This window comes from Condylura cristata, unplaced genomic scaffold, assembly GCF_000260355.1.
Source record: "Condylura cristata isolate star-nosed mole 26May11 unplaced genomic scaffold, ConCri1.0 scaffold00040, whole genome shotgun sequence".
Taxonomy (NCBI): Eukaryota; Metazoa; Chordata; class Mammalia; order Eulipotyphla; family Talpidae; genus Condylura; species Condylura cristata.
In genome coordinates, this window is record NW_004567141.1 from 3,290,935 (window position 1) to 3,314,992 (window position 24,058).

The 24,058-nt window shown below is 52.2% G+C and overlaps 1 protein-coding gene across 3 annotated transcripts in view; it reads left to right on the forward strand.

Moving 5' to 3' along the window:
* INTS3 (integrator complex subunit 3) overlaps positions 1-22,865 on the forward strand; it is a 37,107-nt gene extending 14,242 nt beyond the window's left edge. Inside the window, exons 4-30 of one of the 3 annotated variants that reach the window (XM_012733364.1) lie at positions 897-1,010; positions 1,194-1,278; positions 2,830-2,896; positions 6,190-6,334; positions 7,211-7,340; positions 8,642-8,739; positions 10,374-10,565; positions 11,463-11,550; positions 12,044-12,123; positions 12,537-12,628; positions 12,938-13,044; positions 13,930-14,049; positions 14,403-14,532; positions 14,997-15,051; positions 15,258-15,361; positions 15,843-15,887; positions 16,040-16,159; positions 17,128-17,281; positions 18,222-18,290; positions 19,090-19,165; positions 19,514-19,627; positions 19,962-20,010; positions 20,920-21,087; positions 21,347-21,706; positions 21,903-22,059; positions 22,164-22,288; positions 22,659-22,865. In XM_012733364.1, coding sequence (XP_012588818.1) covers positions 897-1,010; positions 1,194-1,278; positions 2,830-2,896; positions 6,190-6,334; positions 7,211-7,340; positions 8,642-8,739; positions 10,374-10,565; positions 11,463-11,550; positions 12,044-12,123; positions 12,537-12,628; positions 12,938-13,044; positions 13,930-14,049; positions 14,403-14,532; positions 14,997-15,051; positions 15,258-15,361; positions 15,843-15,887; positions 16,040-16,159; positions 17,128-17,281; positions 18,222-18,290; positions 19,090-19,165; positions 19,514-19,627; positions 19,962-20,010; positions 20,920-21,087; positions 21,347-21,706; positions 21,903-22,059; positions 22,164-22,241 — 2,997 coding nt within the window. In that variant the 3' untranslated portion in view covers positions 22,242-22,288; positions 22,659-22,865. Of the gene's footprint in view, positions 1-896; positions 1,011-1,193; positions 1,279-2,829; positions 2,897-6,189; positions 6,335-7,210; positions 7,341-8,641; positions 8,740-10,373; positions 10,566-11,462; positions 11,551-12,043; positions 12,124-12,536; positions 12,629-12,937; positions 13,045-13,929; positions 14,050-14,402; positions 14,533-14,996; positions 15,052-15,257; positions 15,362-15,842; positions 15,888-16,039; positions 16,160-17,127; positions 17,282-18,221; positions 18,291-19,089; positions 19,166-19,513; positions 19,628-19,961; positions 20,011-20,919; positions 21,088-21,346; positions 21,707-21,902; positions 22,060-22,163 lie in introns of all 3 variants that reach the window. The other 2 variants (XM_004693732.2, XM_012733363.1) reach the window with 2 other exon arrangements.
* The last annotated feature ends 1,193 nt before the right edge of the window (positions 22,866-24,058 follow it).

Consider the following 24,058-nt stretch of genomic DNA (forward strand, 5'->3'; position numbering starts at 1 on the left):
ATCGGTGGACGTAGTACGAAGTCTGTGCACAATGACAGTGCGTGTTAGCTGTTATCATGTCTGCCACCCTTCGGATTTGTACCACACTACTACTGTTTTTTTGCCCTTTGTGCTGAGACCCTGACCATATAGAACTCAGCAGGCTAAGGAGATCACTAATGAGGTCCCCTAAGGTATTCCTCCAGGTGGCTGGTCTTGAGAGAGATGGGGTGAGAAACGCTCTAGGGGGATGGAAGCAGCAAACCTCTCCGAGGAGATGAGCATGCTTTCCCTCACTTCCCCATGGTTGGTTTAACCTAAGGACCCTTTTCTCCCCCTAATATTTGACAGCAGCAAAGGGCAACCCAGAGAAAAGAGAAAAAATATTTGGTAAAGGAAATTGTTTCGTTCTGCCCCTTTTTTCAGGGGCCGTCACCCCAGTTCCTCTTTCCTTAATATGCCTTTGCTTCAACTGGATGGGTCGACACAGGTCTGAAATCCTCTTTGGGACCCTTTCTGGCATGTTCTGCCAAACCTGTTCTAGTTACCTTTTCCTGGCAGATGAAAAACAGATGGCCTCCACCTGGTTTTGCTCAGCTTAGGACTTCAAACAGCATGACACGTTCTAAGGAGGGAGGAAGGGGGACAGAGATAGGACTAGGAGGGAGCCTTTCTTATCAGGCTTTTCTGCCTTATTAGAGAAACTCAGTTCTTTTCTCCACCCTGTGTGACAGGGATGGGTATGGGATGAAAGGGTGCTGTGGGAGGATTGTCAGGAGTGAAAAGGCTTTCATGGTCACTCAGTATCCCATCAGTGTTGTTGAAGCTGAAGAGGGGGGGGGGTAGGGGTCCCCTGTGGGTGGGGTCAGGAGCCTATCCTCAGCTTGCTGGCTGTTCACGAACCTCACTTCTCACAGTGTTACCGGGACTTGGCTCTGGTGAGTCGTGACGGCATGAATATTGTCCTGAATAAAATCAACCAGATACTCATGGAGAAGTACCTGAAGTTGCAGGATACCTGCCGTACTCAGGTAAGACCTGAAAGAAAAGAGAGATCCAGTCCGAAGGCACAACAGACTGGATCCTCTCAAAGGGAAGGGAAGGTGGAATGTGGGGTAACAGCCCTCTCATTGTTTACCTGAATTATAATATTGACTGAATTAGCCCTTCTCAAATTCAAAGGCTCATCTCCTCATTTGTTTTTTCTCTTTTAGCTGGTGTGGTTGGTACGGGAACTAGTGAAGAGTGGTGTTCTAGGAGCCGATGGTGTTTGCATGACATTCATGAAGCAGATTGCAGGTGAGTTTGGCAAAAGCAAAAAAATAACAGACAGGTATCCAGGGACTAAATCCCGGCAATGGAGAATGCTTGTGTTCTGAAGGACTTCATTCCCGAGTTGTTTAAATGCTTGCTTTTGGTCACGTATGTTGCAGAAAGAAACTGAAAAATCACAGGAGGCCTTTTCAAGCAATAAATCTTGCCTCATTTTCCTTCCTGCAAACTCCAGGCCTGACAGAACAGTTGGCCTATTTTAGCCAGTCCTCACTCTGAGGTTTTATAGCATATTGGATCAGGAAGGATCTGGGAAGGATGGGGAAAGAAGGGCAGGCAAATAATTTGTTCCTATCACATTGTGCTTTCAGAAATCCAGACATCGGCCCTGGCTCCACTCCTGTGTTCTAAACACTTGCTCCCTAATAATTATGACATCTCATTGGAGCCAGTTTGAGGGACAAACTATGTCACAGAGCAGACCCTGACATTTACATTTTATTATCTCCTTGGCATCAGTAACATCTCTCCAAGCCACTGAATATCCCAGAGGCTGCTTGTGTTACCTCTTCTGCTCCCAGGACTACATGTGTGTGTTTAAAAATGACCCTGCCTTGTTATCTCGCCATTGACCGTTGGGTCTTTGCTTCTTCCTCAGGATTTTATATAACACTGATGCCTCTGTTCTGATGTGTATAAATCATAATCTATGTGGTGTGAGACTATGTGAACATTTAATTTTTTTTAAGTAATATCATTGTTTATTTTGACATCATTTTGTGCCTTTTTCCATCTCAGTTGTAATCCCCATGGGCTTCCCATCACCAGATCACCCATGTGCCAACAGCATAGTCCAGTGCACTTCCCTCCCCCCCACTGTTTTTGATCCCATTCCCCATTCCACCTCCATATAATGTCTTTGGTATATAGTTGGTGAACATTTAATGTTTAAATTGGGACCTGGGGCAAGGCATAGTGTGATGCTGGGTATTTTTATGCACTCTCCTGGCACTTTCTTCCCTGTTTGGTAACCCTAGCCCACACTTCTCATCCTGAGACATTGGTCTGGCATTATTGCATGTTAATTTAGGCCCAGGAAGCTCCATAGCAAGCAGTGAGGACTATGATCCCCGGGAACAATAGTCCCTTGGCCTGTCTACAGCCTGACACAGGATTCGGATAGCATCTAGATGCCTGGCTGATACAGCTAGCCACCTGAACCTCAGGCCCTGCCTGGATACCGTCCTTTCTTACCAACCATGGACTTTTCATGCCTCCTTCCCAGACAGTCCCTTTCAAGAGTTAAAGTATTCCCACTCTAATCCCCAGTTTATGGGAAAGTAGCATCTCTGGTTACTGGAAAAATCTAGAAACTTCCCTTCTCTTCTTTCCCAATACAAGGGGGGATACTTCAAAGGCTGAACAACAGAAGCTTTTTTCCCAGTACTAAAAGAACCTAAGGGGGAGGGGAGGTTAGTAATGGGTGGAACAGTAGGATGGTTGGAGAAATGTATTGGATTAGCTGAGTTGCTAATCAGAGCCATTGTGATTCTTTGTCTTTTCCCCCTTTGAAATCAGGTGGGGATGTTACAGCAAAAAATATCTGGTTGGCAGAGAGTGTACTGGATATCCTGACGGAGCAGAGGTAGAGTACTGCAGTGGGCAGGGCAAGAGCCACATGCGATGGTGATGGTTGTGTATGTGGGGAGTGGGGGTGAAGGACTGTGTGAAGACTGGCGTGGCCCAAGAGCACCTCAGGTCAGAGAGGCGGGGGAGGGAGAGACAAGTGTATTGTGGCAAGTAAAGGAATTAAGGCCATAGCAAGGCCCAGTGAGTAAAGGAGTGAGAAGGAAGGTCTTTGCAAAAATGTCTCTGAGCCCAGGAAAAACTGGTTTCATCTGATAAGGGTTTATTTTTGACCCAGACCTCCTTGGAATGTTTATTTTTGGGGGGGAGTTAGGGGAGAATGAGCTCAGCAGAATGGGTCCAGCCAACTACCCAGGCCTGGCAGGTACCCCTTTTTCCCAAGACTCTTCATCAAACTCATGCTCTGCTTTTGAAGTTGTATGGGGGGGCTGTGAGTAAGTCATCAAGACCACTGAATTCTGCTAGAATTCTGCAGCTTGGGGACTGCAGTGGTAAAGAGGACATAAAGGGAAGCACATTGGGCTTTCTGGCTCTTTCTCTGCCTTCCCCATTGAAGTAAAGGAACAGAGGGCCCTCTCTGGTCTCGCAGCGGGTAAACGAAGCACTAAAAAGCTAAAGCCACTTTAGCATGATGTTGATCCCCGCCTGCCGCCTGCCCCGGAGGTGATCCACGGAGGTGATCCACATGGCGCGGCAGACCTCTCCTGACCTGCCTGCTGCTCCCCTCAGCAGTGTACTTTGTCAGTTAGCCTGTTCTGCTCCCCACTCTGTCTCTGGTGAAATCTCTTACCACCCCTGCACCTCTGGCCTGTTACCCCAGTTCTGTATGCATAAATAAATAAATCATTTTTAAAAAAAAGTAAAGGAACAGAAGTTTTATGAGGGCTTTTCTATATTCAAACTTGTTTGGGAGTGAGACTAACTATCTTTTTTGTTCTGTGGTCTCAATTTTATTGTTATTTGACTTCAGAGGCTGTTTCTGGGTAAGGACACCACAGTAATCATATTCATATTTCCTACAATTTATTTTTTTAAAGATTTATTTATCAATGCATACAAAAACTGGGGTATAGGCGAGAGCTATGGGGGGTGAGAGGACTCACCAGAGACAGAGTGAGGAGCAGAACAAGTGGATCTACTGAAATACACTGCTGAGGGGAGCAGTGGACCAGACACGAGAGGTCAGCTGTGCCTTGTGGGTCATTTCCCTGGTTGTGGATCGAACTTGTGCTGCAGTGGTTGCAAATTATTTCATAGTGCTGCGCTTTAACCCATTGTACCACCATGGAGAGTCCCCATATTTCCTACAATTTAGAATACTAACTCTCCCCTCTTCACATTTTTGTGAGAGACAGCTGTGTTTGGTGATGCCCAGAGTGTGCCCGCCTGCCGCGCAGTGCCACCTAGTGCCCTGGATGTAGCAATGCAGCCGCAGGTGGGGTTCTCCATTACTCCAGTCCCACAGCTCAGGAGATTCTAGCAGTTTCTTACCAGCTTGTAGGACCTGCGTCTTCCTTGTGCCCTAGGTCAGAAGTTCTCACTAGTAACTTTCATTTCATTACCCCATCCCTGGATTCAGATATGTTCTCACTCTGCTAGCATTCGTTCTAAACATATTATTTTTTTCATATTGTTCCTGGTGCTAGCTGCCTCCTGTTCTCACGCGTTAAGCCTGAATTTCTCTCAGTTGGGCAGTTCAAGAATAGTTTCTGTGGACATGTATGAGAACTGCACTCTTTCTACCCAAAAAATTGGCATCCTTTCCTGCACATGTGTCCCTAGAAATATAAATTACCTTCTTTTTACACCTTCCTCCCCTCCCTCCAAGTGTCTCTAGGATTGTGTCATGCCGTTGTAGCTGGTGGGGGAGGAGGAACCTCGGGGTGGCCTTGGCTACTGCTTTCATTATGTGAAGGAAAAGGCCAGAGTCTTTTAATTAAGTGGCTTGAACACTTTTCCGGAATCAGTATGTTGCCTAGCTGGATTAATTAAATTCCCTGTCTTCTTCCTCTGGTTCTCTGCCTTCCAGCAGAGACACCAAAGCCCCTATAAATTGCTTGCTTGGCAGGGAGACAGCCTTCCAGGTTTGGGTACTTTGAGATGGCAGTGAAGCGTATGGATTCTCTCCACTATCTTCCTTCCCCCTTTTATACCAGTAGAGAGCACACAATTCTTTTATTACCCCCTTCCCCAGGGAGATTCTGAAACTCCTGGGAAAATACTTTGCTATCTAAAATCATGTTCTTTTCAGATTGTGATTTAGGGCAGGTGACTCATCGTCTGGGAGTGGGGTTGGTGGCTAGAGAGAACCAGGGAATGTTTGTGGTGTGGTGAGTTGACAGTGTCTTCTAAACCTTTGGGGTCCTGCAAGGATCGTTGTTATTCTCAATGCCTTCAGGTCACAGTTTAATACCTGCTGATTGAGGGACACTTACAAGAACTTTTCCCTCATAATCTGGACCGGTAGAAGATACAGTTTGACTTTGTCCCTAGAATGTTATGCAGAACTTGGCATACAACAGGCCCTTAGTAAATGTTCAAAGGAGTGAAGCCAACAAATAAAATAATTTTGTTGGGAGCCAAGTGGTTCTGTGGTAAAGAGATTGCCTTTGTTCAGAACTTAGCTTTTTATTTTTTTTTAGGGCCCTCACTGGTGGCGCAGCAGGTTGGAGCGCTGCACTGAGAAGCTAAGCCAAGCTGTGGCCACATCAGTGTGAGTTCGATCCTTGCCCCGGAGATGATCCACGTGGCATGGCAGACCTCTCCTGTCTTACCCGCTGCTCCCCTCAGCAGTGTACTTTGTTAATCTGCCTGTTGATTCAGGTGAATCCTCTCACCCCCCACACCTTTATAGGCCAGAGGTGCGGTGGGGAGGGTGTGTGTGTGTGAGAGAGGATTCACCAGAGACAGAGTGGGGAGCAAAACAGGCAGATCAAATGAAATACACTGCTGAGGGGAGCAGCAGGTGGGTCAGGTGAGGCCTGGTGAGGCTCGTGCGCCATGTTGGTCACCTCCCTGGTGGGAGATCAAACTCAGTGCTGCTTCATAGTGCTGAGCTTTAGCCCATTGTAGCACCAGGGAGTGCCCAGAACTTGGTAAGAACTTGTCCCCACTGAGACAATTGATATGCCAGTGTAGATAAATATCGACAGCAGGAGTGAGCCGTCATCGAGGAGCCTATTCCTAGTACTACTTGAGACTTTGCTGAAGCCCTGGAACTGAGTGTGGGGTGCACTGGGAGGGTGAACAGGCCCAAACAGGTGCAGGTGCCAGTGTCTCCCATCCCAACAGGGAGTGGGTATTGAAGAGCAGCATCCTCATTGCCATGGCTGTTTACACATACCTCCGCCTCATCGTGGACCACCACGGGACCGCTCAGCTCCAGGCCCTGCGGCAGAAGGAGGTGGACTTCTGCATCTCACTGCTTCGGGAACGGGTGAGGACAAAAACAGTATCAGGACACGAAACCCAGGATGGGACACGTCAAGTGTCCTGGGCCAGCAATGTCTTGTTGGAGCGGTGGAAGTACTTCAAGGTCTGGAGTGTTTCATCATTCTAAGATGAGGGTAGAAGATTAGGGGAATTGGTATGGACTAACTCTGGTTTCTAGAAATGCTGCCCGTCAGACTTGCACCTGGGGTCTTTCCTGGTCAGCCTCGTGGACACTGATGTGCACTGCAGACACAAGCTATCCCACTGTGTGTTGCATGGGTGCGTTTACACACCCACACAGACCATGAGTATTTGCCATGGTCAAGTGGGATTGTGAATTGTCCACTCTTAGACCTCCTGAAAGAGAGGTCCTGGAGCTAATGCACTAGCCACTCGTGGAAATGTTAATTAAAATTAGACAAAATGTAAACGTTCAGTTTCTTTGTTGAATTAAGTGGTCATTCACCACTTGTGGCTCGTGGCTGTGCTTTTGCATTGCCACAGAACGCTCTGGTAACCAGTCCAGCTTCGGAGAGAAGTGCCTAGGGCTCAACTTGCCAGTCGTATTTTTTGGAATCTTACTTTCCCATGATCCAAATGGAAACAGTTTTGGGAGGAGAAGGGACGAGATTAATGTGAAAGCCATCAGGGCTTTAGCATTTTCCAGTAACCTCTCATGCTTGATATTAGACCCCGGCTTCCAGCTTTCTTCCCCTAAACTGCTCGAAGACAATCCCTTGCTTCCAGAAGAAGGTTCATCATCTCTTTGACCTTCTTTCCTTCCTCCCCTCCCTGCAACACATTCCTTTATCCTCCCTGTAACAGGTAAACAGTTCATGTTTTCATTGTTTTCCATGTCACCCTCCCCCGCCCCATCAAGTTCATGGAATGTTTGATGATTGGCCGGGATCTTGTAAGACTACTTCAGAATGTTGCCAGGATACCAGAATTTGAACTACTTTGGAAAGATATTATCCATAATCCTCAGGCTCTGAGCCCTCAGTTCACAGGTAAGTAAGGGCTAGGACACCTTGTTCTCGAGAGGCGGGACATCAGTGTATATGTACTGCTTGAACCAGGAGGCAGAGGTGGGTGGTGGGAGAGGCTTTGGCAGTCAGATGCAGGCGTCTTGGGACAGGGTAGGCTCTGCCGAGTACACCTGGGTGTGGGGTGGCAGAAGGACAGAACAACCCACGTGGGTCCCAGACAGCCCCTATGGCAGACGCCACTTCTCATTACTCCCTTGAAGAGTAAGACAGAGAACTGAGATCCCCTTCTTTCCTCCTCCAGGCAGCTCCTTGCTGCATGAGGTAAGCTGATGACCAGCTTCCAGCTTCACTTAGTTGGGCAGAGGAGTCAGAGGTCAGCTGTGACTGAGTCAGCAGAAGGACTGGAATTAGTCCTTAAGACAAGGCTCCTCCCTGGGAGCAGTCTTGCCTCTGAATTCCAAGGATCTGCTTGGCCAAAATCCTCTTCGAGGAAGGGAAAATGTCTCTGTGAGCCTCCCTTCACAAGGTTCTCTTCATATCCCTTCCCCCTTCTCAGGGTCCTGCTTATGGCCCGAACAGTAGCTGTACAGCGTTGCTCCCTGCCCCCTCCAGCACACATGTGAGTGCCTGGGAGCACACACACAGCGTGAAAGCAGTAGTTTGGAACATGGGGTGTCAGGAAAGTCCTAGCTGTACTTACATTGTACCAGCCTCATATCAAACATGTGTTGATTTGTTTTTCATGCCTACCATGTGCTAGACACATGTATGATAACTCATTTAATCCTCAGGACACTCCTGTAAGATGGATATTTTACTTTCCATATTTACAGATAAAGAAAATGAGGTTCAAGGAGATTAAGTTATTTGCCCAAGGCCACACAGCTAGTAAGTGTCAGAGGCAGGATTTGGATCCAGGTCTGTCTTACTCCAGAGCTCGTCCTTGTGCCACACACCACACTGATCCCAGGACCCAGTGATGGGACGTCAGGAGCAGGAAGGGAGGCTAGGGTTTCCCATATCCCCCTAACTTTCCTACTTGTTGCCAACTGGAATGATGTGAGTAGGGGGCTCTGGAAGGCCAGCAGAAGATAATTCACGTATCTGGGTCCTGGGGGTGGTGGTTGGTTAGAGTAGAACATACAGATGCTGGTCAGAATCCCCAGTTGTACCTACTCTTGACTTCTCTTGGTCTTGTCTTAGAATTTCCCCATGAGCAAGACCATGGCTACCAGAGTCTGACCCAGGTTCCCCACCTGCTTTCCCTTTCTTCTGGTCCTCAGGCAGCTCTCTTTTCTCTTTCCTTCCCACACTTGGTTCAGGTATCCTGCAACTTCTTCAATCAAGAACTTCCCGAAAATTCCTAGCATGTCGGCTAACCCCAGACATGGAGACTAAGCTCCTTTTCATGACATCCCGGGTAAGCTAAGCTGTTGCGGCAGGAAGAGCTGCCGTGGACACTACCGGGGCTTCTCCCTGCCGCTGCGTGCTGACCTGCAGTGTGGCGGTCAGGCCGTCCACTGACATCAGGCACAGGGCAAAGAATTGGGGGTACATCTCTCCATCTCTCTGAAACAGTTATGAAGCCAGTAACTGTACAAATAAAGTCATTTACAGGTGTGAAATGTGCCATAAAAGGATAGCAGATTGGGCGAAGGACAGCCTCCTAAGCTCATTACTTTAAAGCCACGTTGGGAAGTTCTGCTTGGCGTAAGCCCTTATCCCAAAACAGAGTGTGTGAGTGTGAGCGTGTGCAGGTAGATAGCTCAAGTGAGGTGTTCATCTGGGAAACCCACTGTGGCCTTTTGGTTTCCAAACATGACTGGGTTGTGGCAGAATGGCTTTTGGAACATGTTTAAAATGCGTCTTCCCGGATCCCTCCCAGAGAACCTGCTTGGGGGCTCTGTGTGTTTCACCCAGTCCGGGCAACAGCTGTGCGGCCAGCCTGGTATTGGGGAACTGCTGCGCTAGCCTACTTCCCCCTCCCCCCGCCATCCCAGAGAAATGTCAGGTGTTCCCTTCCTATGTGGTCGTCACTAGCCTTGTGTTCATCTAATCAAGTAAAACTATAACTCAGTGCCTTGGTCACAAAGGCAACAATTTTTTTTCCCATGAACTTCCTTTATTAAGATTAACAATTTTCACTGCATTTAAAAAAAATTAATATAACAGTTTATTTTTACATCACTTTGTGCCTTTTTCCATGTCAGTTGCAGTCCCCGTGGGCTTCCCATCACCAAATCGCCTGTGTGCCATCACCATGGTCCAGTGCACTCTCCCCAACCCCCATTTTTGATCCGATTCCCCACTCCACCCCCATAAAATGTCTCTGGCATATAGTTGTTCATTATTATTACTATTTCCTCCCCTGGTACAAAGGCAACATTTTCAAGTGCTCTATAGCTCTTATATAACCATTGTTGCAGAACGTTCCATACATGTGTTGTTGTTTTTATTTTTAACCCGTTTGCTCTCACTGCTATTTCAGTTTAATTTGAGGGAAAAGAGAAGAAAAACAGGTCTTTCCCCTTACTTGATATCTGTAACCACTTAATCTGTTTGGGGTGAAGACTTGCTGAAGGAACATTTGTTGAGTCTGGTCCTGTTTGTTTATTCAGCATGAGGAAGCTTTCAGTTGTTGCTGAACCGTGAACAAGCTTGGCTTTTGTTTTCAAAGAATTTCCATGCTGTCCACCAGTGACTCAAGGAAATAACATGTTTCTGACTGGGGGAATCAGGCATCAATAATGAGCAAGGGCCCAAAATGAACTGCAGTGGCAGTTGAGGGGTAAATGTGGCATCAGGTCTGTGGCAAGAATGAATACACACTGGTACTCTAGGTAACCTAGGAAGACCTTGTTCAGCATCTTTTAAAATCCAGGGAGATTTGAATCAGGAAATCCCTCCAAAGGAGAGGAGGCTTGAAAGAGTAAATGAATGAATGAATGAATGAATGGAAGTCTAGATGAAGGCTGGAGTTGAATGGTGCTCATTCTCTTCTGCCCAGAGACCCCACCCTCCCTTCCAAGTCTCTTTTCAACGTGCCCTTCCCAGGTGCGGTTTGGCCAGCAAAAGCGATACCAGGATTGGTTCCAGCGCCAGTACCTGTCAACCCCAGACAGTCAGTCTCTGCGCTGTGACCTCATTCGCTACATCTGTGGGGTTGTCCACCCTTCCAACGAGGTGCTGAGTTCAGATATCTTGCCCCGATGGGCCATCATTGGCTGGCTCCTGACAACATGCACGGTAAGGGGTGGGGCCGTGGGATAGAGGCTGTGGCTGGTGGAGGCTACATCGCTGTGTTCGATTTTTCTAGGCACTTGGTTTCCTGAAAAACTCCTTTCACCCTCTTCTTCCTGAATGTCTCACTCTTTAGGTCTAGAAATTTATTTATACTCATTATTTCCCATCTGAGTTTGAAGTTAAGCAAGTTCATATATGTCTTTACTGTCAATCCTGGCATCCCTGAATTTCTTTTGGCTTCCAGAAGCCACATATCATTACTAAGCTGAATTGTACCTTTTTCGAATTCAGGAGTTGTGCTCCTGAGGCCCACACTTGTAAGCCTTTTGAAAGCATCAGCTTTGGACACTTCCTCTCCCCAGATGTCATGAATCCACTTGCAGCTATTTCCTGTCCAGCAGTTTCCTCCTTGTGTCCTGGGTGGGAGACTCCATTCTCTGGCATCTAGCCGCCCCCTGATTTCTGACGGCATTCCCTCCCCCATCTGATTGGCCCTTGGAATGTGCTGATTTTAGATGTAGCAACAGGCTATTCTTAGGGGTCTGTCCTCTAGAAATGTGCCTCCGTAGCAGGGGCAACCCTGGGGCTAGTCCAGGTAGAGTGTGAGCTCAGGCTTGGTCAGAGGATCCCAGGCCTAGGCTTTGGGGTCAGGGACATTTGACACTGAGTGTGTGAGAATCCGAGCCCATCCCTCGTTCTTTGGCTGGTGAGACCATGGGGTATACTCAGGTACAACAAAAGATATGAGTGTTCCTCAGCCCTGTGGGGATTCCCCCATGTCTTACAGGAACTGAATTTCATAGATGAAACAGTCACTTGGGTCCTGGTATCTGCCTTGGACATCTGAAAGGAAGGGAGCCAGTTGATAAAACTAACCCACTTTTCCCTTCTCTTTTCCAGTCTAATGTTGCTGCCTCAAATGCCAAGCTGGCTTTGTTTTACGACTGGCTGTTCTTTAGCCCAGACAAGGATAGCATTATGAACATAGGTATGTGACCTAGACCAGGCAGCGCCATTCTCCACCCCCAACCCCTCCGCCTGTCTCCAGTGATAGCAGTCATAACTCTCAGGGCAGCGGGGGTGGAAGCCGCTTATCTGGGAGCGGTTCCGCTGTGCCTCATCAGCGCTCCCTTGACCTAGAAGGAAAGTTGCTTTGATGAGGCCGAGCAGTGGCTCCACCCCTTTACCCCACAGTGTGCTGCTGGGCTTCGGGTGGGGAGGGCCTAGCAGAGCGAAAGGCTGCACCGAGCCCTGCTTTTCCTCTCCTTCTCCCTCCCTCCTCCAAGCTGAATGCAGAGGACATAGAGGGAGACAAGAGCTATGAGCTGTTCTGGGAATGGGGGTGTCTGCTCAGTGGGAATTGGGGGGCGGGGTAGGCATAGACACAGCTCATTCCACAGCCATCCACATATATTGATACCCTGTTTGGTGGGGTTGAGAACAGATGGTCTGATGGGGGAGGTTGATTTCCCATGTTCCAGAACCAGCCATCCTGGTCATGCACCACTCCATGAAGCCGCACCCAGCCATCACCGCCACACTCCTGGACTTCATGTGCCGTGTGAGTACCACGGCCTGCTGCTCTCATGCCTGGCCAAGCACAGCTCACTGTACATCCCCTCTGCCCTGATCTCCTAGCCCCCCTCAGTGCGGACAACGAAGTGGCCCTGGGGCCCATCCCCAAGGTAGTGAACCTTCCATCGTCCTGCTAGCTCCAGCTGCATCTTTCCATGTGCCTTGGGCTCTCTCGGCCCCAGGGGTGATGACTCCAGTTGGATCTGTCTCCTTGAGCCAGGCCCAGTAAGAGTTCCCCATTTCAGCAGCCTGGAATGGTCAGGGACAACCTAGTCCTTTCTGGGGTCATACTCCCCAGTCTCCCCTAAATAAAACCTAAGCAGCTCTTCACATGTAGTTCAGTTGAACACTGGATGGAGAGTCCTGTGCTCATTGTCTACTCCCATTCTTCCCCTCCAGATCATTCCCAACTTCTATCCACCATTGGAGGGCCACGTGCGACAAGGCGTCTTCTCTTCCCTCAACCACATTGTTGAGAAACGAGTCTTGGCGTAAGGACTTGCTTGTCGGAGTGGGGGTGGGCGTTTGCATCCCAGTGTGGTGCTCTGCTGCTTTCCCTTCTCCTCTCGAGCTATAAAGTGTTGGCTCCCCTTGGACTGCCTGGCCCATGGCTCTTAAAGGAGTTTCTTTCCTGCCATCCTTTTACAAGGGATTTCAGGGGCCTCCCCATTCCCTTATGATTCTTTCCAAGACTCCGAGTGTGGACCAGTCACCCTGGCTGGCTCAGCGCTATCTCCAACTCTGTGCAGAATTAGAAGGGAGAAGCTTTGATGCTGACCTTCTTTCATGTTCCCCAACAGGCATCTGGCTCCACTGTTTGACAACCCCAAATTGGATAAGGAACTGCGGGCAATGCTGAGGGAGAAGTTTCCTGAGTTCTGCAGTTCACCGTCCCCACCTGTGGAAGGTACGGCGTCCTCCCGTTCCAGTATCTGTCTCACCGTCTTATGTCGTCTTCCTTCCCTCTCCATCTAATCTTGTTTTATTTTTACTGATCTTTTTTGCTCTCGCAATTCTTATTTTTTCTCTTACTAGCTTCTCCTCAGTAGGAAAAGGCTTTCATGGATACAGTGTTTATCTTACTTGAAGTTTGCTAGTCTCTTCTCTTCCAAGCCTTAGGCCCAGAGCCCTGATGAGAGGTTGTCATCATTGGGTCTTACTCCCAATTCTAGGCACAAACATACTTTTTTTGTTGTGAGGTAAGGACTTAAATTACCTCAGAACTTACCAACTTAAATTAAAAAGCCCGGGGAGCAGCCCTCCCTGGTGGTGCAACAGGTTAAAGCACAATACTATGAAGCTAACCATAGCCACTGCAGCATGAGCTGGATCCCAGGCCAGGGGTGACCCACATGGCATGGCAGACCCCTCCTGACCCCCGCTGCTCAGCCCTTTGTCACTCTGCCTATTTTGCTCCCCACTCTGTCTCTGATAAATCCTCTCACCCCCGCCCCCAACATCTCTGTCCTGTACCCCAGTTCTGTATGGATAAATAAAAAAATCTTAAAAAAAAAAAATCCCAGGGAGCTGCTCCAGGTCCAGTTTGCCCATTTACCCTGAAATGAACACAAAGGAGTTAATGTCCCATGCTGTTCTGATTCCTGGAAAAACACACCTTCAATTTCTGAAGGGTTATGAGGACAAGACATTTGTCCTTCCAGGGTCAGTGTTCTAGTTAGATCGTGAAGTCCCTCTTCTCCCATTGGTCCTCCATTCTCCCCTTCCCAGAGGCATGGGGTATAGTAGAGGACACAGGGGGCCATTAAATACCTTGTCTGTCTTTACTCCCAAGTCAAAATTGAGGAACCAGTTTCCATGGAGATGGACAACCACATGTCAGACAAGGATGAGAGTTGCTATGACAATGCAGAGGCAGCCTTCAGTGATGATGAGGAGGATCTCAACAGCAAAGGTGAGGCAAGCAGCAAAGATGGCTCGGGGTGGAGCCAGCCCCAAGAGCTGCAGTTGACAGGAACAGCCTCTCTGTGGGCAGCAGATCCCCTCGGCCCCATCAGTTTTGTTAACAGGATTACGGGGTGAAACTCGGAGGTGCAGAAGCCTGCGTGTGACAGTGGAGCAGGAGGGAGAGAAGTGGTCTCTGCCCTGCCTGCTTCTGAGGGCCGGGTCCCGGCGCGGGGCAGCTCCCAGCGCTCGCCCAGCACTGAGTGAACAGCACGCACTGCCACGGCGAGGGTCCACGCTGGGGCCTCTGTCTGGTGTTGCTGCCTGTGCAGAGTGACTTCTCTCTCAAATGTCTGCCTTCAGGAAAGAAGAGAGAGTTCCGCTTCCACCCTATCAAGGAGACTGTGGTGGAAGAGCCAGTTGACATCACCCCTTACCTTGACCAGCTCGACGAGTCCTTAAGGGACAAAGTTCTCCAGCTGCAGAAGGGCAGGTGGGTACAGCCCAGCCGGAAAGATTCACCTTCACGTTCTGAAGGGTTATCCTTGTCCACCACCTCCACCTCGGACGGTCCAGCACTGGACTCACCCCCTGGGGTGCAGACGGTTGGCAGAGCGGACACAATGGTGCATGCAGAGAAGCAGTTGAGGTTGAATGAGAGACATCTTCTAGTCTAGATTGGGGTTTATGGGCGGAGAGAGGGCACGACAGCTCCCCAGCACTCCAGGTTCTCTCTCCCTAGGTTCTGGGTGAGGAGCCTAAGGACTGGAGCAGGAGTGTCTCTAGGCTTCTGCCCAGAGAGCGGCAGATTCTGTCCTAAAGTCTCCCAGGGCCAGCTGGATTCATAGAGCGCCTCTGTTTTGTCTGCGTGCGAGAGAGTACGACTGTTCTGGGTGTGTGTCCTGCCCTCTGCTATCATTCCTGTCCCTGAGATTTCCTCTCACTTGTGCACTGCAGCGATACAGAGGCCCAGTGTGAGGTCATGCAGGAAATCGTGGACCAGGTCCTGGAGGTGAGGAGGACCCACCCCATTCGGGAGGAAGTGGCCTAACCCCACAAGCTTAGAGAGAACCCCACGAGCTTAGAGAGCTGCCCTGCCCCCACGGGGGTGGGGGTTGCCCTCGGGGGTTGGAAGCAGATGCACTCAGACTAGTAGGGAGAGGGGGCAGTTGGGCCGGGTCTGGGGGGGTGATGCGCCCTCCTTGTCTCATCACCCAGGAAGACTTTGACTCGGAGCAGCTGTCTGTCCTCGCTTCCTGCCTACAGGAGCTCTTTAAGGCCCACTTCCGAGGGGAGGTGCTGCCCGAGGAGATCACCGAGGAGTAAGGCTCATCTTTCCTTGCAGCCCCCCACCCGCCCCAGGTTCAGGGAGCCAGAGTATGTTCTTATAGCCTGAGACCAAGAAACACCTTGCCATGGGCTTGAGAAAAATAATGTTCACTTGTTTTTGTTCTCACATTTACTGAGTCATTTAAACGAGGATTTATTTTTGCCTATGGAAGGCCAAGCACTTGGGAGTAGTAGGCTAGCTCTCCTCCCTAGTACCCCCAGTACCCCCAACTGCTCTGCCTAATAACCCCAGTATTTGCTGCTTCAAATGGGGTGGACTCCTGTGTGGACGCCCTGAAGGGCAGGAATCTTCATGATGGCATTAACAGCCCAGATTGTGGCTGCATGTCAGGAACCTGGTTTCTCTGGGACAGCAAGAAGCTTAACTGGCTTGGGAAAGGCGCGGCCTGGCACATCACAAACCCATCCTTCCGCCCTTCCCGCCATGGACTCTCATATCCCCTCCGCTTGCAGGTCCCTGGAGGAGTCTGTGGGGAAGCCGCTCTATCTGATATTTAGGTGAGTGTGGCGCTCCATCCGCCCTGCTCTCAGGACACCTCCATTCACCTCTGCCCCGGGGCAGTGGGCCTCCCTCCGCAGGAGAGGAGAGAAGCGCCACCCGATTGTCCACCCTAGGTGAGCTCTGCCTTTCCTCCCACCTTTCACCCCAGGAATCTCTGTCAGATGCAGGAAGACAATAGCAGTTTCTCTCTGCTCCTGGACCTCCTCTCTGAGCTGTACCAGAAGCAGCCCAAGATCGGCTACCACCTGCTGTACTACCTGAGGGCCAGGCAAGTGTGGCCCCACGTGTGGCGGGGTCAGGAAGCACCCCGGCACTCGCTCAGCCTGCGTCCTTGGGGGTCCCGTCATCACCACAGATGTTTAAGTAACAGCTTTATTTTGGTGTAGTTCGCATAGCATCAGATACACCCTTCAAGTGTTCGGTTCAGTGGTTTTTACTCTGTACCCAGCATTGTGCAGCTATCACTGACTTAGAGTGTTTTGCGCCCCCAGCGCTAGTCACGTCCCGCTCTTGCGTTCTGGCGTCCGAGGGCGTGAAGTGGCTCCCACTGCAATGAAATGAACTGCCAGTGCTTTCGTTTGCATGTCCCAGAGACTCAGTATGTTGAACATCCTCTCATGGGCTTATTTGCATATTTCTTTGGAAAAGAGTGTTCAAATCCTTCCTAATTTTTAACCGAACTATTTATCTTTTTGTTGATTTTTAGGAATTCTTTATATATTCTGAATATAAATCCCTTATTAATTATGCAAGTACTCTTCCCCAGGCTCTGGCCTTTTCTGGGCGTCCTTTGAAATGCGAAACTTTTAAAACTTCCCGAAGCTTGATTTATTTTTTCTTTCATCGCTTGTGTTTTTGATGCTATGAAGATTTGCTTCTATTTGTTCTTTTAACACCTCTGTAAATTTGCTTCTGCATTTAGCCCTTTAATCCATTTTGAGTTAACTTTTCTATGTGGCGTAATGAGACGGGGTTCCCTGTGTAACTGCCCTGAGAGACCAGGGGTCTGTGAGCCTCCTGTTCTTGACTCGCCAGCTAGCGACCCCGTTGATGGTGTTCACGGCCCTGGCTGGCGCTCTGGGGAAGGCCAGAGGGAGACAGGAGACAGGTTAACCCAGGGCATGCATGGGGGGGGCAGCAGAGGGACTGTAGAGCAGGAGCCCCCTTAGGGGCTGCCTGAGGCTGGGTGCTGGGGCTGGGGTCCGGCTGCCGGCTTAGGCCCGTCTGGTCTTGCAGCAAAGCCGCCGCAGGAAAGATGAACCTGTACGAGTCCTTTGCCCAGGCCACCCAGCTGGGCGACCTGCACACCTGCCTGATGATGGACATGAAAGCCTGTCAGGAGGATGACGTGCGCCTGCTGTGTCACCTCACACCCTCCATCTACACAGAGGTTGGTGCCTGCGCCAGCATTGTGAAGTCAGGGCCCCGGGGGCTCCTGGTCTCTCGCCTCCCCGCGCCTCACTAGGCCGTTTCTTTCCACACCATGCTGTCCCCTCCTTTACCTTCCTTATTAAAGTTTGAGCAGCGTCTGAACCCCAAGAAGTCCTCTTTGATGTGGTGCGAGTTGGGGTCTGGGTTTATACACCTGGCTTCTTGGCTTTGCCCCTCCTCTGTACCCAGCGCACACCCCCGCAGGCCATTTCCGTGTGTCCCGGCCTTCTCGCCTCCCCACAGCTCAGCCTCAGGTTCTCTGTGTGACTCCCGGAGACCGAGGCCTCCGCAGGACACTCAGCTTTCATTTCCCTGGCTCGCTCAGGGTCTTCTCCAGGAACCGGAACGTAGGAGGAGGTATCAGTTCTTCCTCCTCTTGGTGGAAGTGCCCAGGAACAGGGAAACCAGGGCACGGGTGTGGGCATGGCCACTCACCACGGCAGCGGGGAGGGGAGAGGCGCCCGGCAGGTGGCAGGCAGGTCCCTCCCTGGTGGACTGGCCTCCAGAGGTGCTTGCCTCCTCCACCCACCCCCGCCGGGCTACTCTCATGCACCTACACCTTTTCTGTGACCGAGGCTCAGTATGGACTGGATTTCTTAGTTGCCAGGGGCGTGGGTGCTTATTCTGTGCCCACTCCATGTCGTGTCCAGTCCCTTTGCTGTAGCTTTGTGTCTGAACGACTCCTACTCATTCTTTATGTGTACTCGTCAGGGCGTGCACATACAGAAACAAAACTTGGGTTCTTCAAGGATGAGATGCCTACTTTTCTAGCAGTTCGGTCTTTATATAGAGATTATGTCAGGACTCCATGTCTGGCTAACCCAGCCTTCCCCTGAGCGTGTGGGAGGTCGTGAGGGGAGAGCCATGGACTCCTGCCTTATTTTCCTTTTTCTTCCCAGTTTCCGGATGAGACCTTGCGGAGCGGGGAGCTACTGAACATGATTGTGGCTGTCATTGACTCTGCTCAGGTGAACAGAGCTTGGGCCCTGGAGAGGCCTGGGAGGCAGGTGGGGCCCAGCTTCACGCCCCGGCAGCGCTGTGTGCACTTGAGGCCGCGGGGCCCGGAGGAGAGCGGAGCCCCAGGGAGGTGGGGCGGGGCAGGCGGGCTGCCTGCAGGTGCCCAGTTCTCTGCCTTCTTTGGGCACTCTTTTTCCCACTGGGAAAGCCCAGGGGGTCGTTGGGTTTTTCAGTTTTTTGACTCAACTGGCCTTCCTCTTGACTCAGAATGAAGATGGTCAACCCGTTCTGATGCCCTTTCCACCACACATAGGTCCCCACGGTGCTGTAGCTTTGCTGTGTCTGTTCTCAGGCCTGAACTGGGGACCCACGTCTGCTCCATCATTCCATGCTGTCGCCCCACCGTAGAAGAGGGCACCCTCTGGCTCCCCCAGTCCACGTCTAACCCAGAGCTCAGCCTCCTCGGCCCTCGCCTCCACCTCAGGCACAGAGGGGCGGGGCAGGGACCCAGCCGCGGCCGTGCCGCACCTGCCCACTCTCCCTCTGCCATCAGCCTAGAAGCGCAGCTTTTCCATGAGTATTTTTGCTCCAAATAGGCCTGTGGGCCCCTCTCAGAACTGTTGCGCCTTTACTGGTCCTCTTTTTCCTTCAGAGGCCCCAGCATTCCTGTATGCCCTTTCCTGCCGTCATGTAAACTGAACTTTCACCTCCTTGATATTTGCCTGTATGAGCCTCCTGCTTCTCTTTCCATTCTAGCCCCTGGCCTCTGTTAGGACTAATGGGTTCTGCCTTCTTCCTCCTCCTCCTCAGCTCCAGGAGCTGGTCTGCCATGTGATGATGGGGAACCTGGTGATGTTTCGAAAAGATTCTGTCCTCAACATCCTCAGTAAGTGAGCGACTAGGGCGGGGGGGGGGGGGGCGCGGCTGTTGGGGGTGTCCCACCCTGTGCTTTTCTAGTTAACAGGAAAGCTACTTCTGGACTGAGAAGGGGAGAGAAAGTCAGCCCACCCTGCGGTGTAGTCTTGGGCACTGTCTCTTGGGTCTGCCTCTGGCTCTATAAAGTGGAAAGATTTGTACTTGCCGCTTATCTCAGGGCCAATAGGAATACAGAAGCTATGTGAAGACTGGAAATAAGCTCTGTTTGGAGGCGGTGTCTGGGTCTCAGGATCACCATCCCCGCCTGACTAGCTCTGTGCGTGTGAGAGAGACAGAATTTTTTTTTTCTCTTTTGCAGTCCAGAGCTTGGATTGGGAAACCTTTGAACAGTACTGTGCCTGGCAGCTCTTCCTGGCCCACAACATCCCCCTGGAGACCATAATCCCCATCCTTCAGCACCTCAAATACAAGGGTGAGGGGGTGGTAGGTTGGGAGTGTGGGGAGAGGACAGTCCCATTCCAGCTAAGGCCTCTAGGCTTCCTGGGTGAGCCTGGGCCGATCCCTCTGCTCCACACAGGCTCCCAGGGTCAGGGTCCCTGTCGGTCACCTCTGTCTTTCGATGACTCTTACAGGCCAGACTGTAGTCTGAGGGTTTCAGAGGAATGAGATAGGAGATTGTTCTTCCTGGCTCCTTGTCCAAGATTGTCCTTGCTCCTTCCTGAGTCTCTTGGCTGAGGAATGGGAGAGGTGCCAGGGTTTTCCTGGAATTATGCATTCCTCTGGACAACTTCTACCCTTCTCCACAGAGCACCCAGAGGCCCTGTCCTGCCTGCTGCTTCAGCTCCGGAGAGAGAAGTGAGTTCCACCCCTGCGGGCTCTTTAGTTCCCAGCCTTGGCTCAGTGAGAAGCTTCTGTTCTGCCGCTTCGGCTGTTTTCCCCTCGTGTGGACATCTACTCATTTGCCCTTCCCCCAAAGTGATTCACAAACAAGCAGCTCTCCTGGGATCTAGACTTCCTCTGGCCATTACCCCTGCCCACCAGGAGCTGCCCTCAGAGGTGGGGACCGGACATCTCTGTTTCCTGCTGCCACAGCAATTCTGGTCCCTGGAGGCCACCACATGGCTCATCTGAGAGGGTGTCAGGCGAGGGGTCACTGGCCGTCTCCCTCACGAGCTCCCAGTGGTCCCAGACACGGGCAGCAGCTGTGTGGATGCGTGTCTCTTCCTTCCACCTCTTCTCTTCTTGCCTTAGAGTTAGAAATGGTGCTGAGCCTTTTAACGGAAGTGGGGGCCACGTGGGGGCCGAGACTTCCCAGTCCTCCCCCTGTGTCTTCCTTGGCTGGATAATGGGGTAGCCCGCAGCTGTGGTGGGGTGGGGGTGAGTAGCATCCACACTCCACATGCTTGCCTTTTGCATCCCAGCCGATTCCTGACTGTTCTCAGTGAAGCGAAGGAGATTTGGTGGGTCCTTTTGCGCGCGCGCACACACACACACACACGCACACACGCTCTCTCTCACGGACACATGCGCGTGCCTTTGCTATCATAGAAACGGAAAACTCTCACTTGTCTCCTGGCTCTGCAAAGAATGAAACTGGGCTTGGGCTTCCCTTGGCCTGAAGAGAAGTGGGAGAGGGATGTGAGAGTGGCAGCGACAGGAGACTTGGGTGGGGCGGCACAGTGTGGGGGAGCTGGGCCAGAGGTGGGAGAGATTGACCAGCCCCGCGGCAGCGGCCTGAGCCTGCAGCCTGTGCCCCATGCCCAGGCCCAGCGAGGAGATGGTGAAGATGGTGCTGAGCCGGCCCTGCCACCCCGACGACCAGTTCACCACCAGCATCCTGCGGCACTGGTGCTTGAAGCACGACGAGCTGCTGGCGGAGCACATCAAGTCCCTGCTCATCAAGAACAACAGCCTCCCTCGGAAGAGGCAGAGGTGGGATGGGCCGGGGAGGCCTGGGCAGACTTGGGGCCACCAGCTCCCCCCAGGGCCAGTCCTGCTGCCGCTCTGTCCCTGCCTAGTTTGTGGGCGACACCTAGTGGTGTGTGGCTGCATGACACCGGACCACTGCGGACCTCCTCTTTTCCCAGCTCTGGGGCACCTCTCTTACCCCTCCGCCTCCACTCCTACCCAGGAGGGGCCCCGGAGGGGGCAGCTTGCCCCAGGCTGACTCTTTCATGCGACTTCTCTGCAGCCTGAGGAGTTCTAGCAGCAAGCTGGCCCAGCTGACCCTGGAGCAGATCCTGGAGCACCTGGACAACCTGCGTCTCAACCTGACCAACACCAAGCAGAACTGTACGCGCCCACCCTCGAGTCTGGCCTGTGTGGTACCGGCCTGTCCACACCACCTTGCAGCCCGTGGGGGTGGGGCCGGACACCAGGCCAGGCCCAAAGCCACTGCAGAATCAGCCCTTGGGTTGCAAGTAATAAGCTCCAGACATCTCACTGGTCTCCTTCCCTGTTCTCCGCTTCTCCCTCCAGTTTTCAGCCAGACCCCCATTCTCCAGGCTCTGCAGCACGTCCAGGCAAGCTGTGACGAAGCTCACAAGATGAAGTGAGGCTCCTTGTACTTTAGGCCTCAGGAAGTAGGGGAAGAAGGGGCATGCTGGGGACACAGATTTAGTGACCAACGAGACTGGGGATGAAGAGAAGTAGAGACGTAGGCGTGTGGGCAGAGAAAAGGACTGGAGGGTGGCCGTGGGGCAGGGAGGCCCCCTGTGAGAGCTCACGGGCACTCTCCTGTCCCCAAGGTTCAGCGATCTCTTCTCCCTGGCTGAGGAATACGAGGACTCTTCCACGAAGCCACCCAAGAGCCGACGAAAAGCCGCTCTGTCCAGCCCCCGGAGCCGCAAGAATGCCACCCAGCCCCCCAATGCTGAGGAAGAGTCTGGCTCCAGCAGTGCCTCGGTCAGCTCCCAGCCGTTGTACAGGAGGAGGAGGAGGAGTGGGGGTGCAGGTGGAGGTGGGGCTGGTAGCTGTGAAGGCTAGTGATCCCCTGCAATCTCTTCTAGGAGGAAGAAGACACGAAACCGAAGCCCACCAAGCGGAAACGGAAGGGATCCTCTGCTGTGGGGTCCGACAGTGACTGAGGCCCTGTGCCCCCCACCCCATTCCCACTTGGACTGCCCCCTCCTTGGTGAATGAAAGGCCCATGGGCTGGGAGGCAGTAGGGACAGCACCCTCTCCCTTTTGCGCAGCCGCCTGCCTGGCCGGCAGGAGGAGCTGCCTTCTCCAGCCCAGCCTGAAACGCTGCCTCGGCCTAGCCCCGCCCCTGCCTCTGGGGCTCCAGCCCATCACCTGCTGCTCCTGCCACCTCTGGGTTCCCACTGAGGTGGAGGGCTGCGTGGAGCCTGAGCCGGGAGCCGGGACTGCTGGGAGCCCACCGCCCCCGTCCTCCCCCAGCCTCCCAGAGAGCTCTTCACAGAGCAGAGCAGCTGGCCAGAGGTGAGGGTGAAAGTGAAGACTGTGCCGCTCACCACCCCCCCTCGGGTCTTGATTTATTCCAGACACTTCCTAGGCACTCTCCATAAGGGCATTTCGTGTCTCACGCTGGTCAGGCTGCCTGTTCTCCCTTTGGGGCAGATGCTGCAGGTGTCGGAAGGAACCTCAGGCTGGGCCAGAGCCCCAGGGCGTCCAGGACACACGTGCCACAGAACTGTCAAGTGGTTCCATTTCCTTGGTTGTATTTTTTTTTTTTTTTTTTGGCAGAGATAATGGAGTTTTAAAAGTTGTTTTTAAATGATAATAAAAGAAGCCAGAACCTCTTGTGCCAGAGTTCCTGCCCCCACTTACCCCATGCTTGTCCAGGTAGTTGCAGTTGAACTGGCACCCCTCCGTGTGGCTTGGACGACTGCCCCTGTCGCCCCTTTCTTGCGTGGTATAGGACTTGGCTTGCTGCCACTGCTGGGGTGCCCACGGGCACTGACCTGTCTGAGCAGAAATGATGCCCACGCCATGTCCGATAGGCTGGGGTCTGTCTCCACCCATCTCTCCTCAGGAAATGCGAGGCTTCCAAAAGCTAAAATTTGTCTGTGCCAAGTTTACCCTCTGCGACTGAGCGGCCATCGGACTGAGGACAAGGGGTGCTCTTAACGCGCATTGTGGACAGAACTGTGCCTGCTGGGGAGTTCAGATGCCCCCGCCCCACTCGAAAGGAAACCCTTCCTTCCACAGTCAGCCACCTTCCCCTCGCCCAGCAGAAGAGAGCTCCTTGGCTCTGCATTTGTTCCCTAGGTCCAAGGCAGCTGGTGGCCGGCTGAGAGCAGTGAAGTTTGGGCCTGCTGCAGACAGCTCCCACTCAGCCTGCAAAGTTGTCTTGGATCAAATGAGGCTTTCCCCTCCGACAGTTACTGCCCTCCCTTTCAAAGTCTAAGCCACCAGAGGCTCTTCCCCAGTTTCCTCTGCCCCAATTAAAACCAGAATGGAAAGCATTTGCTGGCTGGCCAGTTACTGTACCCTTGCCCAAAGGGAGGGGCATCAGCCTTGGCCCCTCCTGAAATCTGGCCTCCACCTTTCCCCTACTTAACGTTGGGCCCCCACCCATGCCCCCGGGGGTTGCTGTTGATGCTGGGACTGGAGAGGGCATGGGTCTATCTACCCCGCCTGGACTTGCAGCGCGGCACCCTGTAAGGCAAGGGGCCAGCTGAGTCTCGGGAGAGAGCATTGGCAGCTTCCCATCATGGTGAGAGTGGGACGTGTGAGGGAAAGATGAGCCGACCCAGGCGCCCTGGCTCTGACTGGTAGGCCAAACTCCAGCCAGGTGTCTAAACAGCCCTTGAGGAAAGAGGACCTAAGAGGGGACTTGACCTCGCTATTGGGGAAGGCTTGAAGATTGCTGGGACCTGGGCGGCGCTGGCAGCTAGGAATTGGGAGGGAGCGCGCCTAGGGCGGGGCGTAGCTGTGGGGA